This window comes from Galendromus occidentalis, unplaced genomic scaffold (genome assembly GCF_000255335.2).
Source record: "Galendromus occidentalis unplaced genomic scaffold, Mocc_1.1 scf7180000077437, whole genome shotgun sequence".
In the NCBI taxonomy this organism is placed as follows: domain Eukaryota; kingdom Metazoa; phylum Arthropoda; class Arachnida; order Mesostigmata; family Phytoseiidae; genus Galendromus; species Galendromus occidentalis.
The window spans coordinates 72,157-92,902 of record NW_003805425.1 but is presented as its reverse complement, the minus strand read 5'-3'; the positions used below and the strand labels follow the sequence as shown (position 1 = coordinate 92,902).

General features: G+C 52.4%; 1 protein-coding gene across 1 annotated transcript; it reads left to right on the top strand.

The window, feature by feature from the left end:
• Window positions 1–14,976: 14,976 nt before the first annotated feature.
• Window positions 14,977–20,597, top strand: LOC100908078 (CUGBP Elav-like family member 2). Its single transcript, XM_029111381.1, has 8 exons — window positions 14,977–15,487; window positions 16,690–16,877; window positions 17,876–18,007; window positions 18,183–18,538; window positions 18,683–18,773; window positions 18,948–19,013; window positions 19,184–19,444; window positions 19,509–20,597. The coding sequence occupies exons 1-8, from the start codon at window positions 15,378–15,380 to the stop codon at window positions 19,868–19,870; spliced, it is 1,566 nt and encodes a 521-aa protein (XP_028967214.1). The 5' UTR covers window positions 14,977–15,377; the 3' UTR covers window positions 19,871–20,597.
• Window positions 20,598–20,746: the final 149 nt, after the last annotated feature.

The following is a 20,746-nucleotide window of genomic DNA, read 5'->3' as shown; positions in this document are numbered from 1 at the left end:
TGTCTTGACGAGTGCATGGGGGATTAATTGTCCTCCGGTGTCAGAAGTTCATGATCTGACGATTTTTCATCTAATGCAGCACTGACCATTCGAGTCGCTGCCCCCGTCGATGTCTGATATACCCCTCGCCAGAAAGGTCTGATTTCCGAAACGACGGCACACATTGTGGAGCGACGGCTGAGAAGAGAATGACGGCCCAAGAAAACGCGGAATACCTGCTCGAAGCTCCGGTCAGGTCCTGAAACTGTCACAAGTCGTAAAATCGTTCACGTTCTTCGCGAAGCGACAAGAGATTTCAGTCGTCTCGCGATAGGAGCACTTCATCGACTTCGATACTGACTAATTCCTTTGCTGAATAACAAGAAGACTTCTCACATAATTTGTTTCATCTTGGAAGAGCAGAGCAATTTCTCGTGTAGTTCCTGGAACGATTTGTAGTCAGTATTAATTATTAGAGAAAATCAGTCTAACCGCTTTCGCCAGAAGGCACTGTTCTTAGTTGGGTTTTGATTCGAGTGAATTCTGGCTTCCTGGACTCGTCGCCGGTAGCAAGACCTTATCACTCCGTAACCGATACAATGAGGGTGATCTTCTAATCAGATAAATCACTGAAGTGAGGTCAGGGAATTGTATTATACGACGAGGTTCGTCTTCGCTACCATTTAGAAGGATGAACTGTTTGGGAATTAAAAAAATTCTCGTCGTCAGTCAATTCCGCTTCATTTTTCCGGCTCCATCATGATCCTCAGGCAAGTGTGAGTCCACCACTCTCCTTGTGGGGTCACCATCGGCCCTCTGTTTGAATTTCCACAGCCTCCTTCCCCCATTCGTCAAACGAGGTGCGAAAAAGTTTGAAATGCAAGAGTGTGTTCGAAACTGCGGAACTCCGGTGTCAGGAAGGGGATAATCGCTCGAGGAGAAGACCCGTACCGGACCCTGCGGTCGACGTACACTACCCCGTACGATACGTCCGATCCTCATTAGCCGAATTTCGTCTTGCTGGTGACTTCGATTCTGTTGCTACCGGTGCCGAGCTCGCGTCAGGAGCCGGCGGTTGGTAAGTTTGGCGTCGAGCAAGCGAGCGAACGAGCTATGACAAAGTCGCTCTGGCGGTCGCGGCAAGGCGTCGGCGAGCGAGCGAGCGAGTGGAATAGCGAGGGTTGTGGAGCCGGGGTCTGTGCCGGGGCAGCGGCCGCCGCGGCAAGGGCCCGTTCAGTCAGTCCCGGTCGAAAGCGGTTAGCGGAAGCCACGCGGCTGCCGTGCAAGTGTGTGCTCAGTGTACCTCCTGTGCTGGTGTCAAACTGTCCGTGTTATAGAGCGTCTCCGTACTCCGTCTCTCTACTTCACCTCGTCGTGTAATTCTTGCGTTACGGACGCTTCGGTAGGTGTCTCGATTCATTTTTCCAGATTTGATCGCGAACGCGCTCCGCTCGCGGGGGTCAGTGCCTCCTGTCGGGCTGTGGTCCAGAAAGCCGCGAGAGGTTGTGGGCCGAGCGACCGCACTTCCAAGATCCGGAGAGTCCCTTGGAGAGCTTTTGCTTCAAAACAGGTTGTCGTGACGGCTCGGTGTGACCCGATCTCGGCCCGGGCTCCGAGAACCTCACGCGAGTCGACGTAGCCCCTTTTCCGGGTGGGGACGGTGAACAGTATTCTAGTTGGTTGAGATCTACGTCTACCCCGACGTACTTAAGTAGCATGAATCGGAAAACGGAACACAGGTGGGTGAATTCGAAGCAAATCCGCTCTGCTGTTACCAGGTCTGACGGCTGCGTGCGGCTGCTGAGCGACTGACGGCAACGTTGCCAGCAGTCAGTCAGTCAGTCAACCAGCCGGCCGGTCGGTCGGCTTCAAGAGCTTCGGGACGCTGACCCAGCATCGCTGCTCCCGGGACTCCAGAAACGAAGGAGCTTTCTTGTGTTAGGTGTGTGTGCGAAAGAGTGAGTGACGACCGACTGACTGTTCCTCTGTGACTTGTTGTCGGATCAATTGTTGCTCCGGAGAGCTCGCGTGCGTGCTCGCCGCGAATTTCCCCCGCGAGTGGGCGGAATCAACGGGTACTCGTAGTGTACTCTACGGGCTCCAAGATCGAGTTTTCCCGGGATCAATTGGCGGAATTCCACATTCGCATGCTCACCGAGCTGGGTCAATTGGTGTTTCGGAGCTCCTCGTTCCTTTCCTACTGGAAAGGAAAAATTTTCGGCTGCTCCGCCATACTCTCGAATCGAGAGACGCGGTAGGTCGCGAGTTGTCCCGCTACCGCGCACAGAATTGGGTCCAGCGACCTCCCGGACGCTCCATTTTGTTCGGCAGGTGGATATCACGCCTACGGCTGCGCCTACTCATCCGGAGTGGCCAGTCTGACTACACACCAATAACGCTCATTGTGGCAGCCAACAATGCTGGTTTCGATCTGACTTCATTCGGCGGTACCGGGCGCAAGAAGTCGGGCTCTAATGAGACTAGAACCCTCCGAGGAATGGGAGACTGAGAAATGGAGTGTCCGGGGAGTCACAGTCGACACCCCAAGAGTTCAAGGGTTGACATTGAAGTCCCCCGCGGGGAATTGATTCCTTGATATTGATATATTCCGTGATCGGCATCAAAGGCTTTGGTCGTCCTGAGACCGGTCACGTTCCGCGAAGAGGTCACCCATGTAGAATTGAAATCGTTGCACAATTGCCGATTCGACGCGGTCATTAGTGCAATTTCAAAATCGAAGCGCAAACTTTACCATTGAACAAAAGAGCGTCACAAGGATCGGAGCGAGCCTACGGAAGAACAATGCCAAAAGAACACGCCATGCCACGCGAGAACCGTCTCGAAATTGTGACCCACAGAAAAACCGGCCGTCAAGCAACACTGTCAGCTATCAGGAACTTTTCAGAAGTTACTGCACGCGTTTTCTGTGCTTGCTTTCCTTCCAGCGCCTCCCGCCCTCAAACTTGAGCGCTCATCGTTTCTGACCTGGCAGAAGAAGTCGTTTGCGGAAGGTTTTCGAAGCTTTTCGAAAAATTCGGAACTTCTGTTAGCTGAGAGCTGGGATGAAGTCGATGATGCTGAAGATCGCAAATTAAAGAAAACATCAGAGTGAGAAACACGCTGAATTGCTTTTCGAGCGGATGCAGAAGCGATGCGCTTAGCCTGGGAACTCTATGGACGAGAAAGGGTCTCTGACTGAGATTCTCATGTGGTCGATCAGTGAGGAAGGGGGGCTCACGAAACAAGCTCGCTCTCAGTCCGTGAGGACTCCGACGGGTCTTTGCGACAGACTGGCCGCTCTATGACTGCTGCAGTTCAGTGTGGCTCTCACTCAGTACTGGAGAGACCGGTTTTTGAGCCAGACCTTTGCATCATTGATCGAACGGTCTTTCTCCCGACGAATTTTCGGATTTTAGACACGAGAGCGCTTCTCAGCCCTGCCGATGGAGCCACAAAGCTCTATCGTGGGCCCTGAGAGGCTGGAGGGTCTTAACTCTATCGGAATCCCGGCCCGTACCTTCGCGGACTTGGGTGCTCGAAAGCGAATATCTCCAACCTTCGGATTTCTATTTTCGATTCCGGGATGGGAATTTATTTGCAGGAGGAGGCTCCCTAATAAGCTTTATCAAGCATCTATTTATGTGGAACGTCGAATGACCGGACCGAACGCGGTTAATTCGTGCAAGTCCGCCGGACTTCCCTTGGAATCTCGCTCCCGTGACCCCAAAGAAATTCTGTGGCATGGGGAGTCGTTCACCGATCTCGCGTCGAACCTCCCTGTTCACCGAGCGAGAATCCGTTGCCTTGGAAGACATTGATTCTATGCACCGTTTGTAGAGAAGATCGCGAGGAGTAAAATTCTTCCCTCTGTAGATCGAAGCGTTCAGTTCTCGGTGGAAACTTGTGAAAATTCCCACTTCTGACGATTCCGTGGCAAACGAGGAATTCTCTTGTCGATCCGACTGCGATGTGGACGTGAAGAGTGTCCTACTACGTCTTCTGATTTTGCACGGGCTTGCCTGACTCCATACGACGATCCCGGTGCTTGGACCGAGTGTCGTTTTTTGGGGCGATACGCGCAGCGTGTTCTCTCGACGCCAATTTTCATCGACAGCGGCCACACAATCATCATCATGGTCGTAGTTGTGGCAGTCGTCGAAGTGATTGGCTGTGGTGGCGGTGATGGCCTGGTTCGTCCTGTGCCAAGGGAGTCTTGGTGGTGCGCAATGCTCAGGCTGACTCGGCGTCAGCGCTCGAGGGAACGCCGTGACCCTGATTCGGTGTTCTGAAGGGCCACGCGTCGGTTCTGTGTGGTCTGTCTGGCGCATCTCTGCCGTCGAGCTGCTCTTGGCCGGAGCGACTCATGGCCCGCGTTTCGAACACTTTGGCAACGGGTCGCTCGGCAACGCTGCTACAAACTGGGTTGCCGAGAAGCGGACGTTGACGTTACCCCAACCAACTGCCTAACAGATGTTTCAAGAGCAGATAGAAGCAGCCGATTTCAGAGAGAAGCCCCGACAGCACCTGAAAGATAGATGACGGACGGACGGACGAGCGAACGAACTTGTCGACTAAGCGCTAGAAACCCACGGTGCACTGCAGCCGTGAATAGCTAAGAGCGTACCGGCGCCTGGGCTCGGCGGGGCACCTGCTCCGTCTCGCTCCTGATTCTCACAAAACTCGGGGCGCTGGATTGTTTTCCTGTCGAATACTGCGGAAGTCGAGTGACTGTCTCTCCCTCAGAGGTCCGAGCGAGGTCCGATGAGGTCGCCCCCCCCCCCTTCGTCGAGAGAAGAAAAATTCTGCCGACAGCTATGAAGAGCCCATGACCGGAGCGGTGGCGTTCGAAGTATTCCAAATGAATGAATGGAAGACGCGGATCACGCCGAAGACCGTAGAACATGCCAACAACGACAGCGCCAACGACAGCAGCAAAATTGACGGCCAGCTGAAACTGTTGTTGAGAGATGAAGTTCCTCGTGTTGGCAAACGCGGCCGTTCGATTCGCTCGTGATTGACCCAGTAGACAGACTAGCGATGGTAAGCGATGATGGCTGGCTGGCTGGTTGGCTGCCGTCTTACCGCTCCGTTCATTCTCGCTCGGCGGCCGAACGAAGACGCTGCATCGAGTGAAGACTAGACCATGGGATGAATGTTATATCCGACTAGCGCCACAGCAACGGCTGCTGGAGCGGCGGCGGCGGCGGCGAGCGGACGAACGGCTTCGATGACACACTTACTCACAACATTCCACGCGGCCGCTCCATTGAGACTAGTCTTCCGATAATGAATACCGCCAATCAATCGGACTCATGTTTTTCGCCTCTTGGTACTGATCTGCGAGCGGTCACTTCTTCGGGAGTTCTCCCCATGCTCCCCGCGGAAATCACCAACTGGTGGGACCGGCGCCGTAACGGTACTTCTCAGGGGTCGTAGACCTCAACCGTTATGTCCAAGAGTGACATCAGAAGGTAGATTCCGCTCCCGCGCCTCACTCACGAGCGCGTTCGGCGCAGGCAACGCGAGGCGGACAGAAATTGATGAGCGAGCTTTTGAGCTCGTTTGAGATTCGAAGAGATCGAGATGCGAGACATGAATAATGAATACTTACGGTGAGGGAAAATTCTAGAAACTCTTCTTCCCCAAATAATTTGGTCGGATGACCGACGCCACCACTGCCTGAGACTCGCTTTGTGCGAAACTCTGCGAGGACGTATCCGGGGACCGCGAGCGCCTGGTGGTTTGCCCCAAACCAAACGAATCATTTGGGATCCGCGATTGAAATGCCTCACTCGAAACAGTTTCGAATTGCGACCGATAACGAGCAGCGTGACCTACTCTTGGCTCACGAAAATTTCCAGAACAATCTGCGATGAGCGGCGAGGTTTTTGAAAATCTTATCGTGAGAAAATCGAGAGGGGAACTTCAGGGTCCCAGAGTGCTGGCGGATTTGTTCCCGAATTTTCACCGAGCAGAACATTTGTAGTCGGTAGAAGGGCTCTCGGTCCAATTGAATAATCGGAGGAGCCCTGGAATAAGCCCCGGACAGGCTTTTCCTCAACGTCCGAGGATAAATCGCGGGCCGATCAGACGATGCCCGACCGCTGATCAGAAGCTGGAGCTCGGCTGCTGAGCCGTCATGAGAGCTTCACTGGTAGAGACACCTGCTCGGTCAGCTCGTCGGAGTGTGAAGATATTCGGAATCGAGCCACGGCTCGAGACACGGTGACCCGAGCTTATGGAAAACAAATTAAGGGACGAGCTGACTCGTAGGCGCAGTAGAAAGATGTAAAAACTAGAATCTTAAGGCGGGCCGGCCAGAAACTGCTTGGTTTCTCGGATAATGACTCGTGCTTCCTGGTGCATCGTCAAAGCAATTGACCGAAGAGCCTTCCGAGATTCACCACCGGCACAACTGTTAATCTTCGGAGATGCTCAGCACGACTGACTCGCTCGTAAACGAGTCTTGGTGTCACCAACTCTGATATAATCAGCGAGTCGGTTCTACTTCGCGAACGCGCATTTCGACTGCCCGGCCGGCCCGGTGGGAGTGAAGCGAGTCAGTCGGAAGTCACCGGGCGGAGTATCCACCAGGTCCGAGTCATTTCAAGATGCAAGCAGGCTCGTCATAAGGAGAGCGGCCCGGGCAGATTAGGCGATCTTCTGCGTGTGGGCTGGCATCGCGATTTATGTCGACCGTCCGGTTTAATTTCAACCTCTGGCACTCGTCGGGAACATGCAAAACTCTTCGAGAGATGGAAACACAGCCGCTCTCGATATCGAAGCAGCGGGAAATAGTCTGACGTGGTGGGCGCGTTGGTTATCGAGCTCACTTAGAAGAAGCGGCGCGCGGCCACAAAAAAGAAAATCGAGATTTTCCCAAGCACGTTTCCAGTCTTAGCCATGCGGTTGCCACATATGCTCTCGTATATGCATATACGCTCGCTCTAAGCTACGGATCAGCCCAGAAAGGAAACTCTAAACGCTGCCTCTCTCTTTCAGGTCTGCATGTTGGGCTTTATCCAGTGTGGATAACTCGTCGTAAAGTAGTGGTCGTCGTCTGTATTCGCTCCTCGTTCACCCCACCCAGCTTCAACCTGCCCGAAAACGAGGAAAGCTCCGATATGAGGTCTCCACAACAGACTCCTATAACTCAAGAGGCGATCGGGTAAGCGCAACGATCTGGGTTAGCCGTCGAGGAGTCTCTTCGCACGTTCATGATCAACAAGGGTCCCGCATTGAGAAAATGAAAATCGAGGAATAGATCCCGAGTCAGTATTCCTCTAAGGGGGATATTTCATTCACAATCCACTGGAAGACTGTCGATCGCTGACAGTGACGGGGAGCGTAGAATTCGATACCCCACACGCTGTAGGTAGAGCATCGGATTCCCCATTCTCGCCTCATTTTCTTCTTCCCTGCAATTCTCCTTCCGTTCGTGCCCGCGGAGCCGCGGGCTCAGAACGAGGTCAGCTCCTTACATATCGGTGTTGTAAAAGATACTCCCTTCTCTGCGATTCGGCGTCAACAAACATTCTCGCTCACCCGCACTCATTCGCCTACTAGCTGTTTCTCCCGATCGCTCATCCATTCGTTCGCTCACATTCACGTCAACAGACGCATTCTTGTCCCAACGCACGGGAGCTTCGGAGGGCGAGACTTATCGAATGGGGAGAAAACTATCAACACGGATTTTTTTCTCGCTCGCTTCCATGACGTTTCTTTTTTGACGCGTGGCGAAAGCTTCGAGACAACAGAGAAACTTCTCTGTGCTAGGTTAGACTAGGCGACCTGGAAAGCAGTCCATTTAGATATCGCTTGCTCCGCCTCTTCGTCGATTTGTTGTTCTTTCGCTATATTGCCGATGATTGAAGCGCTCGGCCGACCGTTGGTAGGTTTGTTCGACGCGGCGTTCAGATGAGATGAAACTGCGACTCGCTGTAAGGAAACAGTACAATTGCAAAAAAGCACGGAAAAGCGCCACGTTGTCCAGAAATTTCCGGAGATTCATCCGCGCCGCTGCGGCGCTTACGCGTAAAGTGGATCAGCTGTCACAGGAGGCAAGTGGTTCTGGGTTCTGCGTGGCCGCAGCTGAAGGGGCCGTCGCCGAAGAAAATGCTGAACCCGGATCATCAATACGGCTTCAGTATCGCTTCCGTGAATGACTCTTTGATTCTTTGAATGAAGGCACAAGCACGATTCGCTCCAGGAAATAAAAATCAGCGTCCATGTCCGCGAAGATGTCAATTACCGAAAGCGCTTGATTAGGAAAAAATCACATGAAGAGCTCGAAGCTTGTCTTGGAAGGACAGAACATGAGATAGAGGGCCTATCGGGGGCTTGCAATCCGATCTAAACCTCGAGACTTGCGGATACGGTGATTCTAAAATGGCGAGATGGGGCTTTCCGAGGAGTGTGAATCGGGAAAATTGTGCAATCAGCGGAATACGAGAAAATACTCGTCAAAGCTTTCAAAGAATCCCGATTTCCTCTTCGCTCCGGCTCACTTGTCAAACTTTGTCAAAGTGTCGACCGATCGGGGCTGCATATCTGACATCTCGCGACGCGTCGCATGTCCGCAGCAGGCGATACGGTACGTCGTCGGCGACGTATTCTGGCAGAAAGTATGCAACGTCCGCGCGTAGTCGTCGTTTCGTCCCCCTGGGCGATGGCCGAGTTCCGTCTTCGCAGCCCAATCAAGAGCTCCTTCAGATATCGAAGATTTCGCTGTCCGTGTGTTTGTTCAAATGAGCCAGCGGATGAGCCGGACAACGATGCGTCGATTCCGCTCGATGCTTTCACAGTTATTGAGTTCTGCCATATTTCCGTACCGAAGATTTTACGCTAAGCGGAGCGGAGCTCGCTCAGTCCAAGTTCGTGTAAATCGGCAAGAAACCCGATCGGGTAAGGATCCGAACCCTCGGGATTGGCAGAGTTGGGAACACGGGTTCGTTTGAAATCGATTCACGCTGCTCTCCTCATCGATTTTCTCTGGATACAGCCGATGGAGAGATTGGAAAACGTGGAAAATCGTGGTCGACGCGACCGATTTCTTGAGACCAATAGTGTCAGCACCACATGAAGATGATGATGATGTCTCTATTGTGAGTGGATTGAACTCCACAAGCATGTCCATAGGAGCTATAGACTATAGAACTCTCGTTGTACTATTTGATGAACGAGAACTTGTGCCTCGGGTTTCATTCGAGGCAGACTGGCGGCGGCAGGTTGGCCGGCAACTGGATGGCCGGCAAGCAGGCGAGCCGACAGAGGCAGAATAGCTGCTTGACTTCAGAAAACGAAGTCGGCTCAACCGCGCCACCACCGCCACCACGGAACGCGCTTCTGACCGCGGCAGAGAGTTCAACGACCTCAGTCACAGAAGTAGAACAAATCGCAACGACCCAAGAAGACCCAGCAGAGGAGCCCAAGGGTTCAGGCTGCTGGCGAAGACGCGGCGGCGGGCACACGGGCGAAAAAAAATAATGAAAGCTGAGCGTTATCGGCTCGCTCGCGACCCTCGTCGATTGACAACATTTGCTCTGCTCTTTGATGACTATTTCCCTCGAAATTATTTACTCGATGACGTCCCCCGTGAGAATACGGGGCCCGAGCCGAATAGGAAGGAGATCGCGCAATTTACCGGGAATATATTCCAAGTCCCTCGGAACACCTCCATTCATGATTAATTCGATTCACATGCTCATTGTCCAACGCTCATGTGTGTATTCGACGAGATGACGTTATCGGAGCGAGTAGCGGAATCCAGAATATCGTGTTCGACCGAACTGCGATTTCAGAAGCAGCCGACAGCTGCAATTCATTCGTTGACAGCTCGTAGTGGCAATCAATGCTCTTCTCCTCCTCCTGAAAGTTTCTGTCCCATGCTCTCGTTTTGATAATAATCAACTAATACGGGACGGAGTGATATCGGAATTCATTCGATATGGGATGTCGAGAATTCAGCCTGAAATCTTCTAAAAGCGCACGGCAAAGATCAGAGCTCCGGAGTCGGAAGAGCGAGAGGAAAAACGAAAAAAAGCGCGGATTCATTCCTGCGCTGCAGTGTGAGTTCCAATGACGGCCAACGCCAGGGCTGGCGAGCGCTCTACGCGCGGCTATTCCTCGCGGGTTAAAGTCCCGGTCATTCGAAGCGGCGAGGGTAAGCGAGCCAAGAATGTGTGTCACGGGAATTCTCGCTCCGCGAATCCTGTAACCATTGATTGTAACAAGAGGGAAACATCTTGAAAAACTAAAATTTCTCAAAAGTCTACAAACCCTCTTCTGCCGTCAATCCAGAAGACGTTGGCTGGTCGTCCAGCCGCTCTGCGAGCTAGCGGACTGACTGACTGACCGTCCATCCGTCTGTTCGTCTGATCGCTTGTCCGACCGACCGACCGGCAACAAGGGCTGCTCTTTCGGCCGTCCCAAATCTCTCAATCATTGGAAGGATTTTGCACCGCTGGTGTTCGTGACGTCGTTCATGAAATTTATCCGCATTCACTTCTCCTATTTCTGTGCTCCATTCCTCGTCTGTCGCTGCCCCCTCAGAGCGGGTACTTGACTAACACGAGAAAGGAGCTCGCTTACGTGGAAGAGGAGCTAGCATCAGCTTTCGGAGGAGCCCCCCCCCTCCGACACGGGGAGCGCACCGAAGGATAATAATACATGCTGAAGCCCCTCGATCGGGGAAAAGGAACTCGGACTGATGTAGGAGGGGCACTGCTTTTCGGAAACGTCATTACTGAGTTCCACGCAGCATCCGCGTATTTATCCATCCATCCAAGCACACAGCGACGCATTTGTCAAAGTTCACTGACAGGTCGAGGGGCTGGTGTACTGTGACCGTGCATTTCGTCTCTACAATTTCCTCGCTGCTTCTCGCGAGAAAAACGTTTCGCGTTCCGATTTTCGATACGAGCCTTGTGTCGTCCGTCATTCACGCAAACAGGCGCGGTTTTCATGGCTATCGACGCTCGGACCGCGTTCACACGCCGCTCAATGATCTCAGTTTAGAGATTCGAGCGTCAGTTCGATCCGTCCAATCAATTTCCCATTCGGCGAAACTTCTTCGACGACACCGACAATAGAAACGCGAAGCGTTCGTATAGTCGACCCTTCCGCATACCGAATTGTTTGTGGGTAGTGTATCAAATACATCGAGGCGCTGAGACAATCTAAAACAGATGTCATTCTTCTCTTTGAGAGCTCGTCCGGCTCGGAGAGATGTACAACCGAATCAAGTGGCGAATCTTCTTCCTTCTCACTCGGTCGGCATCTCTACCGGCGGTAGTCGCACGCTTGGTCCGGAGGATGGGGAGGAGGGCCAACAGGCGGTAGGAGGGCGAGCGGGCGGGCAGGCGTGCGTGCGCGAACCAGCGGGCGGGATAGCGAGATGGAAGTTGTTCGCCTGAGCGTAGAGATGCTCGTCCGCGACAGCTCGAGTCGGATGGGTTGAGCTCGAATAGAACTCGAGCTCGGTTTCTTGCGTATCGATGTGTCAATCACTTGTCTTTCGGCCTTGTCCCTCCGCCATCATCGTACTGCCGCCGCCCTTGCCAGAGGGTTCTTGCCGCAAGTTCGGACGCTGAGCCTCGGTCCACCGACGCTCGGTTATTCCGCTGCCGACGCAACGCGGCCACAAACCCCTGAAGTCCATGGGAAGAAAGAGAGCACAAGTTTCCGGCGGGGGATAAGTCCTAAATTCCGGGAGCACCATCATCCAGATCGTCAACGATGCTAAGAAGGAAAAAGAAATAAAGTGGTGGAAATTCGGCCGGAAATACTGGGGGACCGTGGGTCCGTCATTCGAGGTGCTTCGATTTATTGGTGGATCGTGGATCCCGTCTTTCAGCGCGGAGATCGATCGATTGTTTCACACGAGCGACCGGATTCTGTCATCCCGTACAGTCGTAAAGAACGAATAAATAACGAATGTTTCCGATTCTTAAAGAGCCATTCTAGAGCCAGGCCCCTTGCTCTGTTCAACAGGTGCACGTTTCCCTTTCTTCTCAGTGGACGAGGAAGAAGATGCTGCTGCTCAGTTACACCCTCGGCAAGTCGCTCGGCAGCGCTGCTTCCAGTCTTCTCAACCGTCGACACACAACACAAGTGTCTCTGTTTCATAAGATCATGCCGCCCGGGCTTGTTTATACGCGGCTTGCGTTGACTGCATTATTGTGGGTGTGAAAGAACGTGCTTGCCTGATACTGCCTGTCTGCGTGCGTACGCGCGTGCGTGATTGGAGTGGTGCGTCAATGCTCGCGTGGAAAACTTCTGGGTCCATCAGAGGTCGCTCCGCCCACTCTTTACCTGAGATCAATTCCGTTCGGGTGACAGTGTGGGCTCGGTGGGATCGGTGACAATCGATGTATTGCACTGGTTCCGTTAGACAAGATGAGTGCTCTGTTAACAGGTACGGATGATGCGTGGGTCTGGCGCGCAGGGAGATCGACTAACACTCGATTTCCAAACTTCTGAACGGCGGCCGTCACGAGCGACGAAATGAAGAGAATCAAACTTCGACCAACATCCGAATCGGAATGGATTCGTTCGGCAGGAGACTTGTGCGAGGATATTCGGCCGGAATGGCTCGATCACAACAGTGCAGAGCTCGTCTGGAACAAGCCCGCTGCGGACCAAGGTTCCAGACCGCGAGCACTTTCAATCGGGATAGGAATCTCTCGTAACTCGTTATTCTCTCCTTGGACAGAGAGAGAGAGAGAGAGGAGGAGAGATCTCCGGAGCGAGCGTCGAGCTCGCAACTTCGGCGATCGCTTCTCATGCCTTCGATTCCATTGGACCTCCATCTGTCGCGTTGTCTTCCGAGGATATTCCCTCTCCAGGAGGAGCAGGACTAGAGAGAAATTCAAACGGGGCCTAGTGGACGAGGAGTACCCACCACTGGTCGCTCAAGAAAAGCTTCGGTCGTGGATGAAGCGAGCTCACCGCCCCCCGGGGAGCCTCGAGGATGAAGAATATCACGCAATTTCTAAAAATAAATGACTTGAGTTGGCGCTCGAGTCACACGCTCCCAGAGCTCGCTGCCGCTAACTCGCATGCAGTCCTCCCTCTTACACTTTGGTATCTATCTCTACGAGAGAGAGAAGGAACGCATTGCTTATCAGTACAACAAGCTTGGAGAGACCGTGTGGACCACCGCATCATCAATCGACTGAACCACGGAAACAACGGCGGCCGGCGCTAACACCGGTGAAGTGTCGTCCCTAACCGGAATACCTGGACGTGTACGCCGTTTCCGTTGAGACTGGCCAACGAGAGAACATTTAGTTCCGACTTCTCGAATCTACGTCCTCGTGTTGCTGGTAACGGTGGTGGTGGTTGTTTTTGCCGCGTCGTCATCATCATTTTCGTGCTCGTGGTGGTCACCGTTCCCTCCATCGTCGTACTAACGTACTATATACAAGCGTAAAGTTCAATATGAGTGAATTCTTTTCGTCAATGTTTCCGTGTAACGGTATCGCTAGAGAGGGCCGATCATACTCCACACGACCTGAGATACAGCAATGCCGGCCTTAGCAGCCCGTTCCGTGTCTTGACGCAGAGCATTATGGCGGCTCTTGTCCACGGTCCATGAATCATGTGGTCGCTTCGTCCTACTCGGAAGTTCCTGTCGATCTTCCCAGAGATGCTCGTTCGAATCGCTTTTCCTGAATTGAGTTTTCCCTTCGCCCTGATTGGCGGCCGTCAACATTCAGTGCAGAGCTCGCGCCAATTTACATCTTGTCAGGATAAGATTCCTCAAGTTCCACGAGCTCTTGGATAACTGTTGTGGATACGCGGACAGGGCGACGGGGATCTTTCATCGCTCGGAGATTACTGGCTTGATGAATCAATATCGCGCAGGTGTGGTCCGACATGTGTTTCGTTCCCCGTACTCACGGATTTACTATGAGGGACTCCGGCTCATGCATAATTGCGTCCAGAAGAGCGCCAGGAATTCGCTGGGATAGTATCTCAGTCGTATTTTAGGTGTCTCGGTGGATCTCTCGGTTTCTGTATATGAATTCGGGTAATTCGAGTCGAATACTCTGCCTCGGTTCATGTCTCAAATTCTCGAAACGAGCGCTCGTTCCATCTTCGCTACACACTCTGATCGAGACGTTGGAAGTGTCAATTTTCACTTGAGTCTCTCCCCTGGATCAGAGAGCTCCTCGTTCTCGTCGCAGCCTCCTCGAGATCTACTCATCGGATTTGAACGGAATCGTTAGATATTTTCTAGAATTTTTTTTTCAAATTGACCCAGCTTCGAGTTCGAACGTCGAGTACGCAGCGAACACCATTGAATTCGACTCCGAGTTCCAAAGTCGATGATTTGCCGTCGCTAAAGGTGCGGTTGAGCGCTGGCTGCGCGTAGTATCAGACAGAGGTACCCGTTTCGGAGACGACGACGGCCACGTCTCACAGAGCGCTCTCTGAAAGATAACGCGAAGATTTTACAAGGAGGCCCTTCAGACCGAGCGAAAGCACAGTGCACTGCCCGCCCTCGCCCAAGAATCTCCAACTTCTGATATATCCGTACTTGAGCGGACGAGAGAGAAGAGAGGAACCATGGAGTGATAACCGGTGTTTCGTAACCGGCACTGGATCAGATCGAGGCGACGAGCGGTCCGAGGAAGCCAGGTCCCAGCCATCCGGAATGGACCCGGAATCCAGTCCTCAGAATAATTTCTGTTTTCCGGTTGAGTCTGCCCGCGACCGCGTCAATCTCTGACTCGGGGAATTGTCAAAGACCGAGAAGAATTATCCGGAGCTCTTCTCCATGGGCGCTGCATGGTGCTGCTGTGACTCCTCGAGGAAATGAGATCTCTCGAACCGGCTGTCTCAGAGGATCTGATTCGGAAATGGGGCTTCTTCGATGGTGTGATATGATTTGTGAATCTGTGCTCGACCACGTTGCCACTTGCGCACGTGCAGAGGTCGCTAAGTGTGCGGCAGCGAATGTTGTTGCGCTCAAATCGCAGGACTATCAGGCACACGGTGTTCTCCGTGAACTTCTCTCCCGCGTGCTGGTTGTGTCTGTGTGAGCTCGACGACGATCAAAGCCGTGTTTCGAAGCCTGAAATCCCATTGTTTTAAGTATTGGTTATCTCTCGGCATTTCGAACGTACTGAGTGGTTGGCCCTCTCTAGCGTTTACGCGTTGTCGTCGTCTCCGACGCCGTCATTGTGTCTCGACCGGTGTGCCAAACGGTACGATCCGGTTGGTCGGTCGGTCAGTCGGTCGGTGGCTAAGTCGGTTTGTGTATCATTAGTACCTCTTCGCGAAGAGGAGCTGCTTGAGGGGGTGTTTCGTTTGCCGCTGACGGTCATTCATCCTTCGTAGAGTCCGTTGTGTGTCGAGCCCGGTTCGAGGTGCATGTCCTTCAGAGCGACGTCATGAGCTCGGCGAAGGACATCGCTGAAAGTGTTCCCTGTAAGCTGGCGCGGCTTGATGCCATCGCCAGTTCTCTGGTGCACCCCACTCAAGATACTCATACGCAGTCCAGGTTTGTCCTCGCTCAAGGTCTCAACGTCTTCTTCACTAAGCATGTGTTTGAACGCTTACATGTTTCTGTTTGGATGGAGTAATTCGGTTTTCTGATGTTCATCTCCTTCATCTAATCGCGGAACGCAATACTCCCACTTTAATCCCACCACTCTCTCCATTAATAATAATAATCATCATCATCATCAATCCCGGAATCCTTTCCACCTCGATCGTGCCCGCCGCCACGCCGTCGTCGTCGTATCGAGGTTTTCCCGCCTCGAGAGAAACGTGTCGGAAACGAATTTTCTTGGGCGCATTCCTCTCTGAAGAGGAAAAACACGCAAAGTCCAGAAGTCAGTCACGGGGGTTCGCGAGAAAAGAGCGACTGTAAAGAAATAACCCGCCGGTTCCCCCTTCTCCGTGTCCTCTTGTCTGGGACGTATCTTGTCATTAGAGACGTATTAAATCGAAGAGTAGACGCACAATCCGTAGTAGAAAAGCCCCTTGCTGCCCGTTCGGTATGCCATCGTCCACGTCTGTGTTCCGCTTTTCCGTTGGTTTTCATTCGACTTCGACAGCTTTCGACAACTACTATATTTCCCGGGCAGATTTTCGCAGCAGATATCGGACGACATGGCAGCCGCATGGCACAATCCACTGAGTCGAACTCAGGTAAAAGATGCTGAGCGAGCGGAAGAGTCACCTTACGCAACAACAGAACCCTCTCACCACAGATCATTTCTCTATACCACCCTATCCAGACCTGAACCCCCTGATGCCACACAGTGGTCCAGACCCTCACTTGAAAATCAGTTCCAACTAATGATGTGACCGCAGCCCGATAAGTTTTTGTTGCCTGAACCCGGAACACTTATTCGGAATGAAACCCTTATCTTCTTTCGAAACTATCGCTCACATTAAAAGCATACGTTAAAAAATGAATTTCGGGCCGGTCTCGAGTCTTGCTGGGCTCTGTTTTTTGTCCGGCGAAGATGACGGTTTGCCGCGGGCTCCTAGACGGGCAAAAAACGATGGTAAAAAACCGGAGTTTTTTTTGCGACTTGAGCCAAACCCGCTAACAAATTTCTGACAGAACTCTATAAATTTTCGAGCGAGCAAGCGAAAGGGCGAATTTCTAGAAGCTCTGAAGCTCGCTTCTATCTGAATCGCTCGATCGGTACCGGAATCTCTAATCAACGATTGTCATTTCTTGTTTCTCAGAGAGGAAATGAACTCTCCGGTTCAGCAGCAAGATCTGCAGCCGCAACCCGATCCAGATGCGATCAAAATGTTCGTCGGACAGATCCCCCGGAACTGGGATGAGAACGAACTAAGAAATCTTTTCGAAGAATTCGGAAAGGTTCACTCGATCAACGTTCTTCGCGATAAGGCCACCGGAAACAGTCGAGGTAAGTTACAGCTAATTTATCGATGAAACACCGATCAGCGGGAAAGAGAACGGCATCTTGAGAACGCTTCGGTCCGCGAATCCTCGAGATCGCGAGGCCGGGCATCTCGACTATGACAAGCGGTCAAGTCATCGATGTGTACGCGCGTACAGGTGCGCACCGCGTGAGTGACCGAGTGAGTGAGTAATTTATCCCGTGGCGGCTATTCACTTTCCTGCTTACGTTTGCTTGTTGAAATGTCTCTTCAATCACGAGCATCGCCGGGTCGTTCAGACAGACGGTCCGGCAAAGCGACTGACTCTCCTGCGACCGAGTAGGCAGCCAGACGGACAGTGAGGCCAGCCACTTGAGCCACTGTGGTTTGTCTCTCGAGCCTTCTTCCAGGCTCGAGAGAAGATCTCGTTAGAGCCAGTTGTGGGCTCGACGCCGTCGTTATGTCGAATCGAATGCGAGCGGGCGGGCGGCCCTTGCGAGAGAGATATCTTTCGGTGAACAGATAGGACGCCGCGATAACGCGCATCGATAATAGTTTTGGCGCGTCGAAGGATTACCGTTGATTTCCGGTGGGGAGATCCGTGGCCGAAGAGGGGAAGCTCCGTGGATCATCGGAGTGAAGAGGGGGTCCCTCGGTTCCGCTTTCCCGTCTTCCGGGACGGGGGGATCTTGGAGAAAATCTCGAAGACGACAGTCCACCCGCTAGAACATTCGGTAGCAGTTCGCACATGAAACCTAGTCTCTTAATAGCCTCCTGCGCCTGAGCTCTTAGGCTCAAAGCTCTTCGTGTCGATGTTCGTTGTGGCCGTCCGACCAGCCTGAGGGTGGATACGGCTGGCCCACTTATTTATAGAATCGTCGCTCGTTCATAGAGTCATGTGTTTTTGCCCACCCAACCGAATGAAGGTTGGCTCGACTACTTGTAGGATCATTGTCCTGACCGTGGTCGTTTTTCTCCGTTGCCAGATATCAAAGATACGCCTGTGACTAGATTTCTTTTCTAGGATGCTGCTTTGTGACTTTCTACACTCGCAAGTCCGCACTGGATGCTCAGAACGATCTCCACAACATCAAGACGCTGCCCGGCATGCACCATCCCATACAGATGAAACCTGCTGACAGCGAGAATCGGAACGGTAAGATCGCTGCTAACCAGGTCTTGTCGACTCTGATCGTATCTGCATAAGCGATACCTGGCTGTCCACTCACGCCGCTCGCTTCCTAGTCCGAAACGCTCGCTCCGGAAGCTGAGCGAAGCCGCCCACGGCAAGATCGTGACCGAGACTCGATGGTCGATGCTTGTCATTGCAGAACGAAAACTCTTCATCGGAATGCTGTCGAAAGAGTGCGACGAGTCCGACGTCCGTCTCATGTTCTCGTCCTTCGGGACGATCGAAGAATGCACAGTTCTTCGGGACGGCCAAGGCCAGAGCAAAGGATGCGCCTTCGTGACCTACTCCACTCGCCAGTGTGCAATAAACGCTATCAAATCGATGAATCACTCGCAAACCATGAAAGGTTGCAGCAATCCACTCGTTGTAAAGTTCGCTGACACTCAAAAAGAGAAAGATCAGAAAAAGCAGCAACAGATGATCACGAACCTCTGGAACATGGCGAACATCGTCAATCTCTCGCAAACGCCTCAGACGTACATGGTCAGTCCAGCTGTGAGTATACGGAGGCCAGAGTGAGTCGTATGCGGAGTCGAATCCGCGGTCGGAATATTTCCGAGGAGATCCCGAGGAACGAATCGGAGGGAACACTCCACGGGAATCGACGCGAGATTAAGATTCATCGTCCCACCCTTGCAGACTCAGAACAGCTTCAGCGGATTCACTCAAGCAACACCTGTTCCAAACATCGCTCAGTTGGCAACATTGGTCGCTGCCAACGGAGGTGCGGGTAGGTCATCATCTACCGTCAAATGAACCATCACTATTCCTGCCACTGAAAAAATATTGAGGAGAAGAAGTTGATTCGCTGGGGGAAATTATTGTGAACGCGAGGCCTGGAGATTGGATCTCGAACGAGCTTCTCCACCGGTAGTCTGGAATCTAAAATCAATCGCAACCTCAGTTTCAGGCTACACAGCTCAACCATCCGCACTGTCCGCCCTCACAGCCACAGCCAATCCTGGTGGAGGTTAGTCAAAGGAGAGAATCTCCGATTGCGATGATATAAACCCCGCAAAATATATACAACCCGCGAAACACGAATCCCTGATCCCGATCCTATCCCCTATTTTGGAAATACGAAGATTCGCTTTCCCACATGGTTATAATGTCTTGAAGGTTCGAGATGTTCTTTCGCAGATGTCAACGCCGCGAATCTCCAGTCGATCGCCGCGTTAGCTCAACTCGCCAACAGCCCGCAAGGAGCCGGCGGTCTGAACCCCGTTGTGATGCAGAACATCGCGTCCGCATTGGCTTCGGCTGCCGCGCAATCGAATGGATCCCCATCAGGAAACTCTTCCATGTCGGGAGTGTCTTCTCTCAGTCCCGTTTCACTCAATTCACTCGCCAACGGAATGGCGAATCATCACCAGGGTGAGCGGAGCGGTCGCATGGATTCTCGTTTTGTCCCCTCTCGATCCGAGACAAGAGCGGGCGTCACGCCTAAGAATAGTCCTCTCCACAGACCTGACCCAGACGTATCATCCAGCGACTATTCCGGCATCGTTCGTCAACTTGACAACGATCCAGAGCCCGGCCGGAAAGCAGATCGAAGGTCCGGATGGAGCGAACCTCTTCATTTATCATCTCCCTCAAGAGTTCGCCGACATTGACCTCGTCCAGGCTTTCATGCCGTTCGGTCAGGTGATCTCGGCGAAGGTGTTCATAGACAAGCAGACGAACCTATCCAAATGTTTCGGATTTGTGTCGTACGCGAGTCCAGTGAGCGCCCAAGCCGCCATCCAGTCCATGAACGGTTTCCAGATCGGAGCCAAGAGACTGAAGGTGCAATTGAAAAGGTCAAAGGATCAGGGCACACCGTACTGATGATGCGCAATAATTCAAGTCGACCGGATCACCGCCAGCACCAGCATCACCGGCGGGAACAATCGTCGTCATCACGAAATATTCTCGTAGCCATCAGTATTTTTCCATCCGAGGTCAGGAAGTTGATTGATAGGAAGAAAGGCTTGTGTACACGATTAGGATCAGATGTTCGAAGAAAATGCTTGCGACGAGGCTTACGATGGCGGTAAGAGTGACGCGATAATGGTGATGAGGGACGACGATTAAAGCCATGGTGATGGGGGTGATGGCGATGATGACAAGAGTCGTCTATAGGTACTAGACGAATATTATATACTTTAATTCTGAGATGATTTCCGGCTCGAGTGGAGACCGGCGCTGTGATGCTGTAACGACGATCGGCCTGTACACACAGACAATTAGCGGTACCTAGCGGATCGAAGCTTAGAAAGAGGCGACGAAGGATTTGCCGACGCTTTTTTGTTGTCGTCGTCATCGTTTCCGCCGGCACACCAGAACGGGAAGACCTCGGCGAGGACGGTGAATACAGAACGAGAGAGAGAAAGAGACAGATAGAGAGAAAGCGAGCGAGACAGACAAATAGAGAGAGAGAGATAGACAGACAGACAGAAAATATTTATTCAGAGAGAGGAAGACCTTTGCGTACACCCAGCGCAATGCTCTACAAGTATAACATTAAATGCTCAACGAAGACAAAGGGGTAATATATATATTTTTATATTGCAACTTTTCTGTTTATTTATTGACCGGATCCTGCCGGAACATGATCGGCCGGAACGAAGAAGCGAAACAGAAGACGATTGAAAAAACCTCGAGCTGCTTTATCAGTGGCTCGCTATCATCAATAATGATCCATCAATTATTATTATTATAATA